The 17,666-nt window shown below is 49.6% G+C and overlaps 1 protein-coding gene across 2 annotated transcripts in view; it reads left to right on the top strand.

The window, feature by feature from the left end:
* The window catches only part of PAK2 (p21 (RAC1) activated kinase 2), a 48,488-nt gene that overhangs the window by 22,007 nt on the left and 8,815 nt on the right, over positions 1 to 17,666 (top strand). For both annotated transcript variants that reach the window (XM_071566149.1, XM_071566150.1), the window contains exons 2-9: positions 7,167 to 7,377; positions 10,887 to 10,987; positions 12,196 to 12,346; positions 12,903 to 12,934; positions 13,296 to 13,403; positions 14,606 to 14,738; positions 15,923 to 15,986; positions 17,370 to 17,418. In XM_071566149.1, the coding sequence (XP_071422250.1) occupies positions 7,191 to 7,377; positions 10,887 to 10,987; positions 12,196 to 12,346; positions 12,903 to 12,934; positions 13,296 to 13,403; positions 14,606 to 14,738; positions 15,923 to 15,986; positions 17,370 to 17,418 (825 nt within the window). In that variant the 5' untranslated portion in view covers positions 7,167 to 7,190. The remainder of the gene's footprint in view (positions 1 to 7,166; positions 7,378 to 10,886; positions 10,988 to 12,195; positions 12,347 to 12,902; positions 12,935 to 13,295; positions 13,404 to 14,605; positions 14,739 to 15,922; positions 15,987 to 17,369; positions 17,419 to 17,666) is intronic.

The raw sequence follows: 17,666 nt of genomic DNA, 5'->3' as shown, positions 1-17,666 counted from the left end.
ATATCTGATGAAATGAGAAGCCCTCCAATCTCCAGCTGAAAACTGCAGTGGACTTAACCCTATTGCAATTGCTATTCCCTTTGCCATTCCCTTTGCCATTCCCTTTGCCATTCCCTTTGCCATTCCCTTTGCCATTCCCTTTGCCATTGCCTTTGCCATTGCCATTGCCATTCCCATTGCCATTCCCATTGCCATTCCCTTTGCCATTCCCTTTGCCCTTCCCCTTGCCCTTGCCCTTGCCCTTGCCCTTGCCCTTGCCCTTGCCCTTGCCCTTGCCCTTGCCATTCCCCTTGCCATTCCCCTTGCCATTCCCAGTCCCATTGCCATTCCCGTTGCCATTCCCGTTGCCATTCCCGTTGCCATTCCCAGTGCCATTCCCTTTGCCATTCCCTTTGCCATTCCTTTGCCATTCCCTTTGCCGTTCCCCTTGCCGTTCCCTTTGCCATTCCCAGTGCCGTTCCCATTGCCATTCCCTTTGCCATTCCCAGTCCTGTTGCCATTCCCATTCCCGTTGCCATTCCCGTTGCCATTCCCGTTGCCATTCCCGTTGCCATTCCCGTTGCCATTCCCGTTGCCATTCCCTCTGCCATTCCCTCTGCCATTCCCTTTGCCATTCCCATTGCCATTCCCTTTGCCATTCCCATTCCCAGTGCCATTGCCAGTGCCATTCCCTTTGCCATTCCCATTCCCATTGCCATTCCCAGTCCCAGTCCCATTCCCATTCCTATCCAGACTAATGCAGCATCAAGTCTCATCTCCTCCTGTATTTTCAGGTTTTCAGGTATTAAGAGGTGCTGGTGTGGCTGTGAATAAGCAAAGTACCAACATTGCTGGAGGGCTGGGGGTAGTGGGAAAGAGTCTCCAGGTGTTTCCAGCAAGGATTTTCCTAAGTTTCCAGCAAGGATTTTCCTCAGTTTCCAGCAAGGATTTTCATGATGCACAGCAGGAGTGAGACGGGGCTGTCTGAAATCTGTCTTGTCACACCAGTCTTTCCTTGGAGCATCACACACTGGCACTTGGATTGCTTTTAATTACTCTGTGCCCCTTTTCACTTGACATCTCCTGCCTTGGAGATTTGCTTGCCAGGCATCTCCTTTGCTCTTTTCCCCTGCTCTGGGTGTGTTTGTCCCTGTAAGGCCCTGCTGGAAGGGGCACAGCCAGCACCCTGGGAATGCTGGAGGGACAACTCTCAGCTGGAGCAGGGGCAGGGACATGTCCCCACCATAGAATCATGGAATGGATTGGGTTGGAAAAGCACACTGAGATCATCAAGTCCAACCCTTGGTCCAACTCCAGTCCATTTACCAGATCATGGCACTCAGTGCCACGGCCAAGCTCAGTTGAAAAACCTCCACTCTGTGCCCTGGGCTGGTGATCACAGTGGGGTTGGATCAAGGGTTGGACTTGATGATCTCAGAGGTCTCTTGCAACCCAACTGATTCTATGATTGTATGTGCAGGGGATGAGAGTCAGAGCACCCTGTGCTCACCAGCACTGCCACCTTTGACTGTTTGTGGTGGGTTGAGCAGCAGAACTGTGGGGAGAAAAGCTTTGAGCTCCTTGGGTTTTTTGGGGGGGAGTGTGATGGTTTGCAATGCTGTCCTGTGGTGGGATTGGGTCTGTCTGAAGCTGCAGTTTAATGTTATCTATTTACAGCTTCGCAGCTTGTCTCTGTGAGTCATAGAATCATAGATTGGATTGGGTTGGAAAAGCCCTCTGAGATCAGCAAGTCCAACCCTTGGTCCAACTCCAGTCCCTTTACCAGATCATGGCACTCAGTGCCACGGCCAAGCTCAGGTGAAAAACCTCCAGGGATGGGGAATCCACCCCCTCTCTGGGCAGCCCATTCTAATGCCTGAGCACTCTCTCTGCAAAGAATTTCTTTCTGCTCTCCAACTTCAATTTCCCCTGGCAGAGCTTGAGCCCATCATGCCCCCTTGTCCTATTGCTGAGTGCCTGGGAGAAGAGACCAACCCCCAGCTGGCCAGAACTTCCCTTCAGGCAGTTCCAGACAGTGCTGAGGTCACCTCTGAGCCTCCTCTTCTCCAGGCTCAACACCCCCAGCTCCCTCAGCCTCTCCCCACAGCACTTGTGCTCCAGTCCCTTCTCCTCAGTTGGGTTGGAAGAGACCTCTGAGATCGTCAAGTCCAACCCTTGATCCAACCCTACTGTGATCACCAGCCCAGGGCACTCCGTGCCCTGGGCTGGTGATCACAGTGGGGTTGGATCAAGACATGGTGGATTCTCACTCAGTGCCACATCCACAGAATCACAGACTCATAGAATCAGTTGGGTTGGAAAAGCACTCTGAGATCATCAAGTCCAACCCTTGGTCCAACTCCAGTCCCTTTACCAGATCAGGGCACTCAGTGCCACGGCCAAGCTCAGTTGAAAAACCTCCAGGGATGGGGAATCCACCCCCTCTCTGGGCAGCCCATTCCAATGCCTGAGCACTCTCTCTGCAAAGAAGTTTTTTCTGCTCTCCAACTTCAATTTCCCCTGGCAGAGCTTGAGCCCATCGTGCCCCCTTGTCCTATTGCTGAGTGCCTGGGAGTCCATCCCTTGTATTAAATGTATTGTGAGTAGTGACTGTGGGTGAGGTGCTGATGTGCTGGAATACATTATTATTATTCCTGGTATTTCCTTCACTGGCAAAGGTGAAAGTGAATCCCTTTTCCACCTATTACCTTTAACACACTTTTTGAGGTTGCTCAAACTCAGGTTCACTGTTCTAGTAAATGTCTTTGAGCCAAGCCTAAAATCCCCCACCATTAACTACACTGATTGTGTCAGAGAACATGAACCTGCCATCCCCTCTGCTGGGTTACAGACTCCTGGCAGGCACTGGAAAACAATTCCCCATGTCCTTGCAATTCCCAGCCCAAGGCATGAATCAGCAGGGCAGGCACGTGGGAGGTGGTGCGGGAGGGATTGGCTCTGGCTGCTGATCTGAGCAGGCTCCTTCTCCTCCTGGGGCACTGAGAGAGCACAGACAGACCTTCTGGCCATATTTGCACTCTCCTTTTTCACTTTTTTCTCCTTTTTTTAAGTCCCTCCCCCATCATGCCCAAACCTCCGTAGCGATTTCCGAAGTACTTCCTGACACTGTGGAAACTTCCCTTGCGTGATGAAGGCAGGGCAAGGACAGAGCAGAGGGAACTGCTCTTTGCTTCAGCTGAGTGCAGGATCCAAATGCTCTTTGGATTTGAACCTGGCCAGAGTGATTGATTTTTCACCTCTGGTGGCTGAAGGATTGGAATTCTCCTTCCTGGATTGGTGTGAGTGGAGCTGTGACTTATTTAAACCCTGAATTCAAAGCTGCCCTGCCTTGAAATTGGCCCTTATGCAAACCAGGTTTGGGTTTAGCACTTTATGTCTACAGTGATCTTTGAAACAGCCACTCAGAAATTTTACTACTTTGTGTTATTAAATAAATCACAGTTGCAGCTTTTCCTTAAAGCTCAGGCTTTTCCTAAACCACAGATTTGATTTGCATTTCCATTTACTTGCTCCCAACTTGTTCCACATTTTCCCCTCTTGAGCACACAAGATGCTAAGGAATAATTCACTTTGGATCAAGAATCTCTGAGTGTGTGATGAGCTACTTGTGTTACTGAAAATGAAGAATTTTTACTATGAGTGTGTGATGAGCTACTTGTGGAACTGAAAATGAAGAATTTTTACTATGAGTGTGTGATGAGCTACTTGTGTTACTGAAAATGAAGAATTTTTACTATGAGTGTGTGATGAGCTACTTGTGGAACTGAAAATGAAGAATTTTTACTATGAGTGTGTGATGAGCTACTTGTGGAACTGAAAATGAAGAATTTTTACTAATGTGAGAATTTTATTTTAAAAATATGTCAACAGAAGTGCAGCTCATTTTAATTTTTTTTTTAATTTATAACCTGAATACCACATTACAGCATCATTAATTTGGGCTCTCCAAGGCAGCACGTGGGGAATTACTGTGGGTTTGGAGGGCCAGGTCTGTTCTTGTCCACTTGCAGATGCAGGTGAGTTGTTTATCCTGACATGGTGCTCTTGCTGTTATCAGACAGCTCAAAAAAACTTCACAGGTGGAGGAAATAATCAGACCTGCTGCTGAATTGCAGGACACCTCAGTTTTTCCCCTATATAGCAGTGTAGGTAGTAGAAAACACAGAATATGCTGTAGGTAACCTGCAGTATCTGAAAAGAGCAATCAGTCCCTGAATCTGGAAGGGTGTTGTGGGTGGGAATTGCTGCCTGAGTCCCAACTGCACCTCTGCAGACACGTGCAGGTGTGGCAGGTCTGTTTGTCCCTGCACCAGCAAAGGGCTCCAGGGCAGGTCTGGAACCACCAAAGAGTTCCAGGGCAGGTGTGTGGAACCAGCAAAGGGCTCAAAGAGCTCCAGGGCAGGTCTGGAACCACCAAAGGGCTCCAGGGCAGGTCTGGAACCACCAAAGGGCCCCAGGGCAGGTCTGGAACCACCAAAGGGCCCCAGGGCAGGTCTGGAATCAGCAAAGGGCTCCAGGGCAGGTCTGTTTGTTCCTCCACCAGCAAAGAGCTCCAAGGCAGGTGTGTGGAACCAGCAAAGGGCTCAAAGAGCTCCAGGGCAGGTGTGTGGAACCAGCAAAGGGCTCAAAGAGCTCCAGGGCAGGTGTGTGGAACCAGCAAAGGGCTCAAAGGACAGGTCTGGAACCAGCAAAGGGCTCAAAGGGCTCCAGGGCAGGTGTGTGGAAGCAGCAGAGGGCTCAAAAAAACTCCAGGGCAGGTCTGTTTGTCCTTCCACCAGCAAAGAGCTCCAGGGCAGGTGTGTGGAACCAGCAAAGGGCTCAAGGGGCTCCAGGGCAGGTGTGTGGAAGCAGCAGAGGGCTCAAAAAAACTCCAGGGCAGGTCTGTTTGTCCTTCCACCAGTAAAGAGCTCCAGGGCAGGTGTGTGGAACCAGCAAAGGGCTCAAGGGGCTCCAGGGCAGGTCTGGAATCAGCAAAGGGCTCCAGGGCAGGTGTGGAGAGTTGCACAGTTTGGTGAGCTCTTCCCCATCAGCCTCCAAGTCGCTGGAAGAACCAGCACATGTCCAGTTTTTACCACAGTGCCAGACCCTTGTGCTGGTTGTGCCTGTTGGAGGTGTTTGTACAGCAATGATGTGCTTTTGTGGGTGTTCATGGTGATGATGAATTTTAATCTCCCTTGAGCTTCACGACACACCCCAGCGTGTCCTTGTGCTGCCCCAGTCCAGGCTGCTGGGCTGATCTGTGTCCCTCTGTGGGGGTTTGGCACTCTGCACCCACTGAAATGACTGGAGATGACAGTCCATGTGCCTTTAGTTCTGCTGCTCAGGATGCAGGTGCTGTGTTGGGGAGCACAGTAATTGAGAGGAGACTGCACTGTCTTGTCCTGGCTCCTGGGAATGACACTGATAACATGTGGCTGGGACTGAGTCATGCCTTGGCACTGGGATGGGAAGTTGGTAGGCACCAGGAGGCCATTCATTTCCCAGACTGCTGAGAGAAGGAAGAGGAGATGTGTTGGCTCCTGCTCCAAAGGGGTATCTTGTCACCTTGAGTGTTGTGTTCAGTTCTGGGCCCCTCAGTTGAGGCAACAGATTGAGGGGCTGGAGCGGGGCCAGAGAAAAGCAACGAGGCTGGAGAAGGGACTGGATGTAGCACTGAGTGTCCTCTGAAACACCTCCAGGGACAGAGAATCCAACATGTCTTGATCCAAACCCACTGTGATCACCAGCCCAGGGCACAGAGTGCCAGAGTGATCCCAGTGGGGTTGGATCAAGGGTTGGACTTGGTGATCTCTGAGGTCTCTTCCAACCCAACTGAGGAGAAGGGACTGGAGCACAAGTGCTGTGGGGAGAGGCTGAGGGAGCTGGGGGTGTTCAGCCTGGAGAAGAGGAGGCTCAGAGGTGACCTCAGCACTGTCTGGAACTGCCTGAAGGGAAGTTCTGGCCAGGTGGGGGTTGGTCTCTTCTCCCAGGCACTCAGCAATAGGACAAGGGGGCACGATGGGCTCAAGCTCTGCCAGGGGAAATTGAAGTTGGAGAGCAGAAGAAAATTCTTTGCAGAGAGAGTGCTCAGGGATTGGAATGGGCTGCCCAGAGAGGGGGTGGATTCCCCATCCCTGGAGGTTTTTCAGCTGAGCTTGGCCGTGGCACTGAGTGCCATGATCTGGTAAAGGGACTGGAGTTGGACCAATGGTTGGACTTGATGATCTGGGAGGTCTTTTCCAACCCAATCCATTCTATGATTCTATGATTTGGGTGCACTGAGGAATGAATGAAGGGCTTGTTTGTTATTACTCAGCTGCCATTGAGAGGTAATTCCTGTAAATCTTTGTGCCATTTGCTCTGTAGCAGAGAGGCTGCCTGTTTCCTGGTGATCAGAGAAAAATCTCCAAAATATTATGAGGAGGGAGGAAATGCCAGCACAGACTTTTCTGAATAGGGAGTGTGTCATGTAGATCTTTTATTGTGCTGTGGTTGTAGCTTTGGCAGCTGTTTGTGTGTGTTCCTGCTCTTGTTTTTGTTGAGGATTCAAAGAGAGTTGTGGTGGTACTTCATGGGCTTTGTGAGGAAAGGAGAAAGTGTGGCACGAAGTGGGGAAGCCCCATCCAGAAGTGGAGTGGATCCACCTTGTGGGTCTCAGTCCTGTGCTCTTTAATGTGGGCTGTGAGATTTGGGTAGAGAGATTCTTAATGCAGCTTGGTGTGGACACTGTGCTGAGTTATGACTTACAAACACCAGTTGTTCTTTTGTCCCCAAGATGTTGTTTAATAAATGACAAGAAGCAAAGCATGGAAGGCTTTTAAAGCTGTTTGGTTACCAGAGCATGAAGCTTTCTGGGCTTGAGCTACCCCTAAAAGATGCACTTGAGCCCCTCTATGTACAGTCTTTTGTGTGAGCAGAGAACCAGATCTGGGATTTGTTCATTTTTTCTGGGCTTGTTTTATCCCTGGAAGTGTTTGTTGCTGGCACAAGTGAATGGGTATCCCAGGAGTGGGAATGAGGAAGGGCTTTGCCTCCTTGGCTGGAGGTGTCAGTGCCTGCCAGCGCCGGGCTTGCTGCATCCCTCAGGGCTGAATTCACACCTCCTTCCCCTGCCCAGCAGAGAAATGCTGCATTCCTGTGCTCTGTGCTCTCTTCCTGTGCTAACACAAATACTCCTTCCCTTGCAGGGCTTTCAGGAGCTGTTGAGAGCCATGTCTGACAACGGAGAACTGGAAGACAAGCCCCCAGCTCCTCCCGTCCGCATGACCAGCGTCATCTTCAGTGCAGGGGGCAAAGACCCTCTGGCTGCCAACCACAGCTACAAACCCCTGCCCTCTGTCCCAGAAGAGAGAAAACCTCGGCACAAAATCATCTCCATATTCTATAGCAATGAAAAAGGTAAGATGCTTCTCTTTTCCAAAATTACTGCTTGTGTTCCTTTGCTCTCCCTTGTGAGTTTTGGTAGTGCTTTAGACATCTGAGCCTGTCCAAGCACTGGACACTGGAAAACCACCACCTCTTGATCCTCCTGTCCCTTGCCCAGTTGGAAGAAATGCATTTCCAGACATCCCTAAGCAATCTTTGGCATTCTTGGGGATTGTGTTACTTAAATGCAGATTTCCAGTTTAAACTGATCATCCAGCTGGCTTGGAAGTTACTTCATGTTGATGATCATTCATGTGGCACCTTCAGGGGGAAAAAAGGGAGTAAAGAAATAGTAGTCCAAATGCAGGGAAAACTGAGAGAAATGACATCCTTATTCCTGGGGGAAAAGGGATTACTAGTGGAGGAAGACCTGGGTTGCTGTAATCAGGATTAACACTGGGAAGAATTTGCTAAAATTGAACTATAGACTGTTGTTTTTATCCAATTTTCTGAATGGGGAATGTGTGTGGAGCACTGGAGCTCTCATGCTGGCTCTGCAGGGTGTGTGTCCATGGACAACAGGTACAACAAACCAGTGCATTGGTGCAAACATCTCTGAACATCCAGGATGGTATCACTGCACAGGGACTGAAGCCTGGCCTGAGACTGCTGGGGGACTAAGACTGGCCTGAATCTGCTAAGCATGTTATTAATCTACTAATCAACATTTTCCTGAAGCACCTTGGAGAAGACCTGCTGCACTTAGTGCCTTTGGTTGTGTCCTTGTCTCCTGTGCCTGGCTGCTGGTGCTGGGCAGGGCTGGTTCAGTCATGCCAACACAGGTTTGGTTGTTTGAAGAGATTGAGCTCCTGTGGTTGGTTATTCCCTTGGCTGAGTGTTCTCCCCAGAGCTGGTTTTCACTCTCACTCAGCAATAGGACAAGGGGGCACGATGGGCTCAAGCTCTGCCAGGGGAAATTGAAGTTGGAGATCAGAAAGAAATTCTTTGCAGAGAGAGTGCTCAGGGATTGGAATGGGCTGCCCAGAGAGGGGGTGGATTCCCCATCCCTGGAGGTTTTTCAACTGAGCTTGGCCGTGGCACTGAGTGCCATGATCTGGTAAAGGGACTGGAGTTGGACCAAGGGTTGGACTTGATGATCTGGGAGGTCTCTTCCAACTCAACTGATTCTATGAGTCTGTGATTCTATGGATGTGGCACTGAGGGAGAATCCACCATGTCTTGATCCAACCCCACTGTGATCACCAGCCCAGGGCACTCCGTGGGGAGAGGCTGAGGGAGCTGGGGATGTTCAGCCTGGAGAAGAGGAGGCTCAGAGGTGACCTCAGCACTGTCTGGGACTGCCTGAAGGGAAGTTCTGGCCAGCTGGGGGTTGGTCTCTTCTCCCAGGCACTCAGCAATAGGACAAGGGGGCACGATGGGCTCAAGCTCTGCCAGGGAAAGGTTTAGGTTGGATATCAGAAAAAAATTCTTTGCAGAGAGAGTGCTCAGGGATTGGAATGGGCTGCCCGGAGAGGGGGTGGATTCTCCATCCCTGGAGGTGTTTAAGGTGAGACTGGATGTGGCACTGAATGAGAATCCACCATGTCTTGATCCAACCCCTCTGTGATCATCAGCCCACGGCACTCAGTGCCATGACCTGGTGATCACAGTGGGGTTGGATCAAGGGTTGGACTTGGTGATCTCAGAGGTCTCTTCCAACCCAACTGATTCTATGATTCTGTGATTTCTCCAGCTCATGAACTCCTTCTGAAGGACCTGGAAACAGGGGGACTGTGCTGCTGTCCCTGCAAGGCCAAGGGCAAATCCTCAGAGTTTCCTCCCATGACCAGTAATATACTGGTACCACACCAGTTTGTGCAGCACTGAGGACTGAGGCAGAACCTGCTCCAGACTCGTGTCACTACCTCGAGCTGCCAGTTTCTCTTATGGTGCTGCCACCAGCCTGTGGTAGCTCCTCACGTTCTCCTTACAGACTCCCCTCCTCCAGGCCCACCCATGTCAGTAGAAGACCACCACTTCCTACTTGCACTTGCTGTTTGGAATTCCCACTTCAGTGCAGAGCTGTTCCAGCCCCAGGCAGGCTGGGAAGCAGCGTGGCCTCTCCGTGGCCTTGTTCCCAGTGCCTGAGGATGTCCTGCCAGCACATGACTCACCGGGCTTGCCTCTGGCTGGGGCTGTTTGTTTGAAGTGCTCTGCTGTTCCTGTGGGCAGAGGAAGGAATGATTTTTAACCTTCCTTGCCTTGCCTACTCATGGGATCTCTGTATTTTTGGAAGGACTGGGTTTATTTACACAGCACATGCTGGAGAGGGTTGAGCACCAGCTTCTGTTCCCTACATGTTGAGTCCTCCTGAACAGGAACCCTCCTGAGGAATAGAACTTTTTTTATACCTATGTTTTCCCCTTTGCTTTCACACAAGAAATCAGGAAGAAACGGGGAGGAAAGTGTCCTTTGCTCAGTTTTCACAGCAGCAGCTTCTCCTGAGCGCTGTAATGGCAACATCTGACAGCCTGTTTTTGGCTCTGCCTGTGCAGCCATATTAAAGATATCCTGTTTATAAGAGCCCTGTCTTTCCACGGCATTGTTCAGCTGGAGGCAGCCCACGTGGCTTTTTGTTGGGAGTATTGTCCTCCTGCCTGTGCTTCCCTTCCCTTCCCTTCCCGCCAGCGCAGGGCATTGCAGCCCCAGCTCTGGCTCCAGGCAGCCCCAGCCCTGCCTGCTGGGTGCTATTGCAGAGGGTGCTGCTTCACCTGCCTCGTCTGTGCTGAAACAACAGGACTTGTAAGGGGAATTTAAAAATAAAGCAGGAAAAAAAAGCTCCATCCCTCTCCCAAACCCCCCCAAACAAACCAAAAGGCAAAGCCTTGGGTGTTAGAAAACATCTTATAGATTTAATTGAATCTGGGTTGGATTGTGCACATGGTTCTTCTAATTATGTGTTCCTGCTTCTGGTACTTATTATGGGTTTTTTCCCCTTCTAATTTAAATTAGGTAATTGCTTTGAGGCTCTAAGCTCTTATCTTCACCACGGGAAGTCCTAGTTTGCATTAATTACCTTGAATTGAAGCACTGAGGCAACTGAGTTTTAGGTGTCTTTAGGCTGAACTTGAGGTTGAACTGAAGTTGTCTTTACTGCTGTTCTTAATCCATAGTAAAACGTCCTTCTTTGCATTGTAAACATTTAATATGTTTAGATTTCATGTGCTTTCAACAGAGCACTCTGGTGCTCCTAATCACTTATTTGCTTGATGCCATAATATAAATGATTTGAATGGAACAAAGTATTGATTCTTAGAATCACAGAAGGGTTTGAGAGGGAAAGACCATCCAGTTCCATCCCCTGCCATGGGCAGGGACACCTCCCACCAGCCCAGGGTGCTCCAAGCCCTGTCCAACCTGGCCTTGGACACTCCCAGGGATGGGGCAGCCACAGCTTCTCTGCCCAACCTGTGCCAGGGCCTGCCCACCCTCACAGGGAAGAGTTTCTTCCTAACATGTGGATCTTTGACTGTCTTTTTCAGGAAGCAAGAAGAAAGAAAAGGAACGGCCAGAAATCTCCCCGCCGTCAGATTTCGAGCACACCATCCATGTTGGCTTTGATGCTGTTACTGGAGAGTTCACTGTGAGTGTTCCTGCCCTGGGGTGGCTTGGGGGGCACTGTGGGGCAGTGCTGTAGTGAAGCCAAGGCAGTGCTTTAGGGTAAAGTGGGAGTTAGTCTCTTTGTGCCAAAGAACTGCTTTTCCTGTGTGTTTGTACAGCACTGGGTAATGACACTGTGACCTGTCAGTGTTTCTGCAGTGTCACTGTCACCTCTGCTGCTTTGTGTCACCTGGGACAGCCCTCCCTGACAAACCACCTTCAGCTGACTGTTGGTAGTGGGTAACACTGGCTCTGTTGGGTGTTGTATTCCCCTTCCTCACATCTGGCTCAGGATATCTGGAAGAGCTGCTGTTGTGTTGGCACCTGTGGGTCCCCATTAAAACCTGTGCTGGTTTGAAGGTGAACCAGCAGGAGAAATGAGCCCAACACAACAGAGATTATAAGTCAGTTACAATTTAATAACAATATTACAATCAATGCAATGGCACAAAGAGAAATTGGGTTTAACCCCCAAGCCCAGCAGTGTAACCCACCCCCTGGGGCACAAACACAGGGGGGTTTGGTGGCCCCTGTGCTGAGCCCCACGTGGTTCCCTTGAGTCCAAAGGCAAAGGAAGGGACAAACCTGTTGGTGCAGATGATGGCACAGTCTGGTGGAGAGTGGGGGGCTCCTCCTGTCCAGGGTCTGCTCCTCCTCAGGATCCAATGAATGGTCCCAGAAGTCCCCAAAGGCCAAGATTGTTTCCCCTCAGGTTTGGGTGGGAGCCCCCAGTGCCTCCCCCAGGGCAGGGAGTTGCACACTGGGGGATCTGACTCTGGCAGTCAGGGGGGTTTTGGAATCGTTGCTGGCCCCTGAGCAGAGCTGAGCCCTCAGGTGGGTGTGGAAGTGCCAAGGAGTCCCTGCAGGGCAGTTCTCCCAGCTCCTCTGCCAGGCTTCTTTCCCAGCCAGCTCCCAGCCTGAGGGCTCAGCTGTGCCCTGGGCAGCTGCTGCCAGTGGGCCCTTGGGAACAGTTGCTGGGCAATGGCCCAGAGGGTTTGGAATGCCCAGCTTTGGTCACACCCACACAGGGACAAACTGGTCCCACCTGCTGAACTGGGACAAAACCCCATTCCACTTGCTCATGTGCTTAAGGCTGTGCATTTTATGCTTTTTACAGAGGGAAGAAAACAGTTTTGCTTTTTAAAACCTTTAAAATCTTAGGACAATGCTGATAATCCCCTCTTGTTCCAGGGAATGCCAGAACAATGGGCTCGGCTGCTTCAGACCTCAAACATCACCAAGCTGGAACAAAAGAAAAACCCCCAGGCGGTACTAGATGTGCTGAAATTCTATGACTCCAAAGACACAGCCAAACAGAAATACCTGAGTTTCTCTGCTCCAGGTGAGAGCCAAGGGGGTGCAGGGCATGCTGGGGATGGGTATTTGGAGCACAGTCTCCCTCTCAGAATAATAAATCAGGTCGAAGTGTTGATTTAACGAGGAACAAATACTTGAAAATGGATTTAGAAGTTACTGGAAACTGGTGTTGTCCAGTGAATTTCCTGTTTTAAGTGGAGAGTGGGAGAAAGAACTGGCTGATTCAAAATAGCAGCCCAAAGGAACTTGAAGGGGTGTGTTGGTGAAGCTGGGGCTGTGAGACTGGGGGAACTGGTTCCATGCTGGAGCCCTGGCTGCTCACAGCTGTCTGGGAACTTGGTGTCACCAGCTGGTGACATCAGAGATGCAAAATAATTTGTGACTCCTGGATTGGGAGCCTTGTGAGGGGGCTGAGAGAAGGACTGTCCTACAAACAGGTGCAGTTTTGCCTATTTTTTTCCAAATTATTTGTAGCTTAGTAATAAGGCTTTGTAATATTTCCATCCTTTACTCTGTACAATTCACCTTTAATTATTTTTTTTTCTGATGATTTTATGTATTCTGCTATTTGTCCTGTTTAGAAAAAGATGGTTTCCCTTCAGGAACACCAATGGTGAGTGTGTTTATTATTATTTGGATGTCCTTGGGTGCATAAAAATTCAGGTCTCCTGTATTTGTTATATCCTGAATCTCAAAGCATTAAACTGCATAAAATGTAAAAGTATAAAAATGAGGATTTTTCTGTGAAATAAAACCATGAATTGTGGGGGTCAACAGGGTGTTTTTCATTGGAGCAACAGTATTTGAGTCTCATAATAAAGTGTAATAAATTAGGGATAGGTTGAGTGGTTTGCTATTTTCTTTTAACATCAGTAAGAATTCTTTTTCTTAATGTGTTAAAAAATGAAGTCATTAATACTGTGGGGAGACAATTTTGGTTGGTTTTTTTTTTGTTAATTTTGGTGAAATTACAGACCAATGCCAAAGGCTCAGAACCATCAACAGCTGTGGCAGATGATGATGAGGATGATGAAGAAGCTCCTCCTCCAGTGATTGCTCCACGGCCAGATCACACAAAATCGGTGAGCACCTGGAAAACTGAGAGTGCAACCCTGGAATTCTTGGTATTGCAGAACTCCTGTAGCTGTTTTCTAGAGAAGGGTTTTATTTGTGAAATGAGATTTCTAGTGAAAAGTTCTGGTTTTTGAGTTTGCTGAGAAAATACCAAATTTCTGCAGCTCAGTTGGATCAGAAAGTGGAATCACAGAAACATGTAGGTTGGGAAAGACCTCTGAGATCATTGAGATTTGCTGATCTGTTGGTTGCCTTGTGTTGAAGGTATCCAGTTAAGCTTATCCTCCAACCCTACCTGTGAGGAGGAGGCTTTTTAGTCCTAAGAAACTACAGGTGTAGCTGCAGTAACTTGGCACAGCCCAGTGGTGCCTGTGCAGTGGGTGTGATTTGTTTCTTTGCTTTGGTTGCAGGGTGACAGCCCCACCAAACACTCCCTGAACAACCCAAACCGACTCAGAGTGGAGACCTGAAAGCTTCTCTCACTCCCAAAGCCCCCCATGAGCAGTTCAGTGCTCAACAAGTTGTTCATTAAGTTTTGCTGTAGTCCTGAACTACCCAACCTGGTGATAACACCCCAGGGATCCCACACTTGCTCCAGCTCCTTCCTTTGGCTGTACTTGCTGTACATTTTGCTTCTCTGCTGCCCACTTTTTTTCCCTCCAGGAGGGCAAATGTGAACTGCCTTTATTTGTCAGGAGACACTGCCTTGAAACTGCCCACTCTTGGGATGTTGACATACAAAATGTGGGAGGTCCACACTTGGTTTTTTCTGTCTGAACAGCTCAGGAGGAAGTTAAATCCCCAAGAAATTAAATCCCTTAAAAAAAAACCCCTCAAACTGGAGGCAACTGGGAAATCTTTGTGCTTCTTTTCATGACAATCACGAATCTTTTTTCCTTTAGATCTTAGTAGGAGTTGGTCTCACTATTAAATAGTGATTTATTCTCTGCTAGCCAGCATGGGTTAGAAAGAATAAGCAGGTGTAAAACTCATGAAACTCTTTGGGACTTTGGGAGTTGGGGTTGGTGCCTTTCAGAGGTCAGTAACTCTGCCAACATCTTGACTTGGGGACCTTCAATGTTTCTCAGGTTTAATTTCTGCCTCCTACCTGTTATAAAATGCCACTCAGTGCTCTTGCAGAGCTGTGATTGCTCTCAGCTGATGGTCAGGGATAGCAGAGCAGATGCTCAGGGCTGTGCTCTCCCCCCAGATCTACACACGGTCTGTGATCGACCCCCTCCCTGCGCCCGCCGGGGACTCCTGTGCCGACAGCGCCGCCAGGGCCGGGGACAAGCAGAAGAAGAAGACCAAGATGTCAGATGAGGATATCATGGAAAAACTACGTAGGTGGTTTTATTTCACATGAACTAAAGCTTTAGGACTGGGAGAGGAATGTTAAAATGTTCCTTCACCCTTGTTTATGTGTAAGAGTGTGCTGGTTTGAAGGTGAACCAGCAGGAGAAATGAACCCAACACAACAGAGATTATAAGTCAGAGTTACAATTTAATAACAATATCAAAATAAATGCAATGGCACAAAGAGAAATTGGGTTTAACCCCCAACCCCAGCAGTGTAACCCACCCCCTGGGGCACAAACACAGGGGGGTTTGGTGGCCCCTGTGCTGAGCCCCACGTGGTGCCCCCAAGGCCAAAGGAAAAGGAAGGGACAAACCTGTTGGTGCAGATGATGGCACAGTCTGGTGGAGAGTGGGGGGCTCCTCCTGGCCAGGGTGTGCTCCTCCTCTGCATCCAATGAGTGGTGCCAGAGGTCCCCAAAGCCCAAGATTGTCTCCCCTCAGGTTTGGGTGGGAGCCCCCAGTGCCTCCCCCAGCGCAGGGAGTTCCACACTGGGGGATCTGACTCTGGCAGTCAGGGGGGATTTTGGAATCGTTGCTGGCCCATGGGCAGAGCTGAGCCCTCAGGTGGGTGTGGAGGTGCCAAGGAGTCCCTGCAGGGCAGTTCTCCCAGCTCCTCTGCCAGGCTTCTTTCCCAGCCAGCTCCCAGCCTGAGGGCTCAGCTGTGCCCTGGGCAGCTGCTGCCAATGGGCCATTGGGAACAGTTGCTGGGCAATGGCCCAGAGGGTTTGGAATGCCCAGCTTTGGGCACACCCACACAGGGACAAACTGGTCCCACCTGCTGAACTGGGACAAAGAGTTGTGTGAATGCTGTGCTTGACAGTTTTGTGTCAGCAGTTGAGAGAAATGCTGATTAATAAGTCAGAGATTCTTCTGATTTATAATCTTCAGAGACCTGCTGGGTAGAAAAAAACCTGTAGAACACATTTTTGGGATTTTTTCATCCAGGTTCAGTTGTGATAATGTGATCTGCATGTATGTTACAGCAATAGTAACTCTTTCTTGCTCCATAACCACCTTGAAGATTGTTTTTCACCACAGTAATGCTCCTGTGGAGCTTGGGCTGGTTGTGCATCAGCTTTGCTCCTTGAGCTTGGCCATATCTTGGCCAGGCCAGCCCTGCTGAAGGGGGGCAGTGGGATTGGATTGACTGTTCTGTTTTTTCTTTCAGGCACTATTGTAAGCATAGGAGATCCCAAGAAAAAATACACCAGATATGAAAAAATTGGGCAGGGGTAAGTGAGTGTTCACCCCAACTCTTATTCCCAGAGGGCAGTGTTGGCAGCCCTGTGCTGTTCTCTGTCTTGTATTGTCTTGTACCCACCTCTTGCTGTGCAGGCAGCAATGTTGGCTGCATTCAGCAGGGATAAATCACAGAATCCCACACTGGTTTGGGTGGGAAGAGACCTCAAAGCCCAGCTCAATCCACCCCCTGCCATGGGCAGGGACACCTCCCACCAGCCCAGGGTGCTCCAAGCCCTGTCCAGCCTGGCCTTGGACACTGCCAGGGATGGGGCAGCCACAGCTTCTCTGCCCAACCTGTGCTGGGGCATCACCACCCTCAGAGCCAAGAATTCCTTTCTAATATCCACCATAAATCTAAAATAAAACCTCTGTCTTCTGTTGCTCCTTCCCCCATCACCTCAGCCAGCTCAGGGACCTGCCCCGCTGTTACAGGAAATGCCACCTTAGATCAGACACCAGTTCAAGGTGCACATTATTCACCTCAGAGGTTCCTCCAGAAACGTGAAGTTGCTTTATGAGATGAAGGAGGGAAGGGACTTCAAGTGGAGGAGAATGAAAGAAGTTCATAGAATCAAATCCCAGGATGGCTTGGGTTGGAAAGGACCTTGAAGCCCATTCCATCCCACCCCCTGCCATGGGCAGGGACACCTCCCACCAGCCCAGGTTGCTCCAAGCCCTGTCCAACCTGGCCTTGGACACTCCCAGGGATGGGGCAGCCACAGCTTCTCTGGGCAACAAATAGTAAAGTAAATAAGCAATGAAGCCTTTACACAGTGGTGGAAATTTTGAACAGAAAGCTGAAACAATTTTGTGTTTTTGATGTGGCTGTTCATGTTGGCTTAAGCTCTGCCAGAGGAAACTTAAGTTGGATATCAGGAAAGAAATTCTTTGCAGAGAGAGTGCTCAGGCATTGGAATGGGCTGCCCAGAGAGGGGGTGGATTCCCCATCCCTGGAGGTTTTTAAGGTGAGACTGGATGTGGCACTGAGTGCCATGATCTGGTAAAGGGACTGGAGTTGGACCAAGGGTTGGACTCGATGATCTTGGAGGTCTTTTCCAACCCGACTGATTCTATGAGTCTGTGATTCTGTGGATGTGGCACTGAGTGAGAATCCACCATGTCTTGATCCAACCCTACTGTGATCACCAGCCCAGGGCACGGAGTGAGAAACCACCATGTCTTGATCCAACCCTACTGTGATCACCAGCCCAGGGCACTCTGTGCCCTGGGCTGGTGATCACAGTAGGGTTGGATCAAGGGTTGGACTTGCTGATCTCAGAGGTCTCTTCCAACCCAATCCATTCTATGATTCTGTGTGTGTTTGTTACACAGAGAGATGCCAGCTGGTGTAACATTTTTCTTTCTCCTCACAGGGCTTCAGGTACAGTTTTCACAGCTATTGATGTGGCAACAGGGCAGGAGGTAAGATTCCTGTGTTTGTTTCCTCTAGAAATATTCTTCTGTAGGTGGCCAGAATGATTTGATTGATTTCCTCCAGTGACTCCCATCTCTGCTATCAGCTCTCACAAGAATGTTTGTCACAGTCAGTTGTAACAGTGTGTGCCTTGTTCTGTAGGAATCAGATGGTGAAAGCTTAAAAATGGAGTGCTGTTGTCTTTCCAGTGAAAAGCAGAGGGGGTGAGGTGTTCCAGAAGTGAGTCTGGAAAACA

The sequence above is a fragment of the Pithys albifrons genome, chromosome 11 (genome assembly GCF_047495875.1).
Source record: "Pithys albifrons albifrons isolate INPA30051 chromosome 11, PitAlb_v1, whole genome shotgun sequence".
NCBI classification, from domain to species: domain Eukaryota; kingdom Metazoa; phylum Chordata; class Aves; order Passeriformes; family Thamnophilidae; genus Pithys; species Pithys albifrons.
This window is presented reverse-complemented; position numbering and strand designations above follow the sequence as displayed.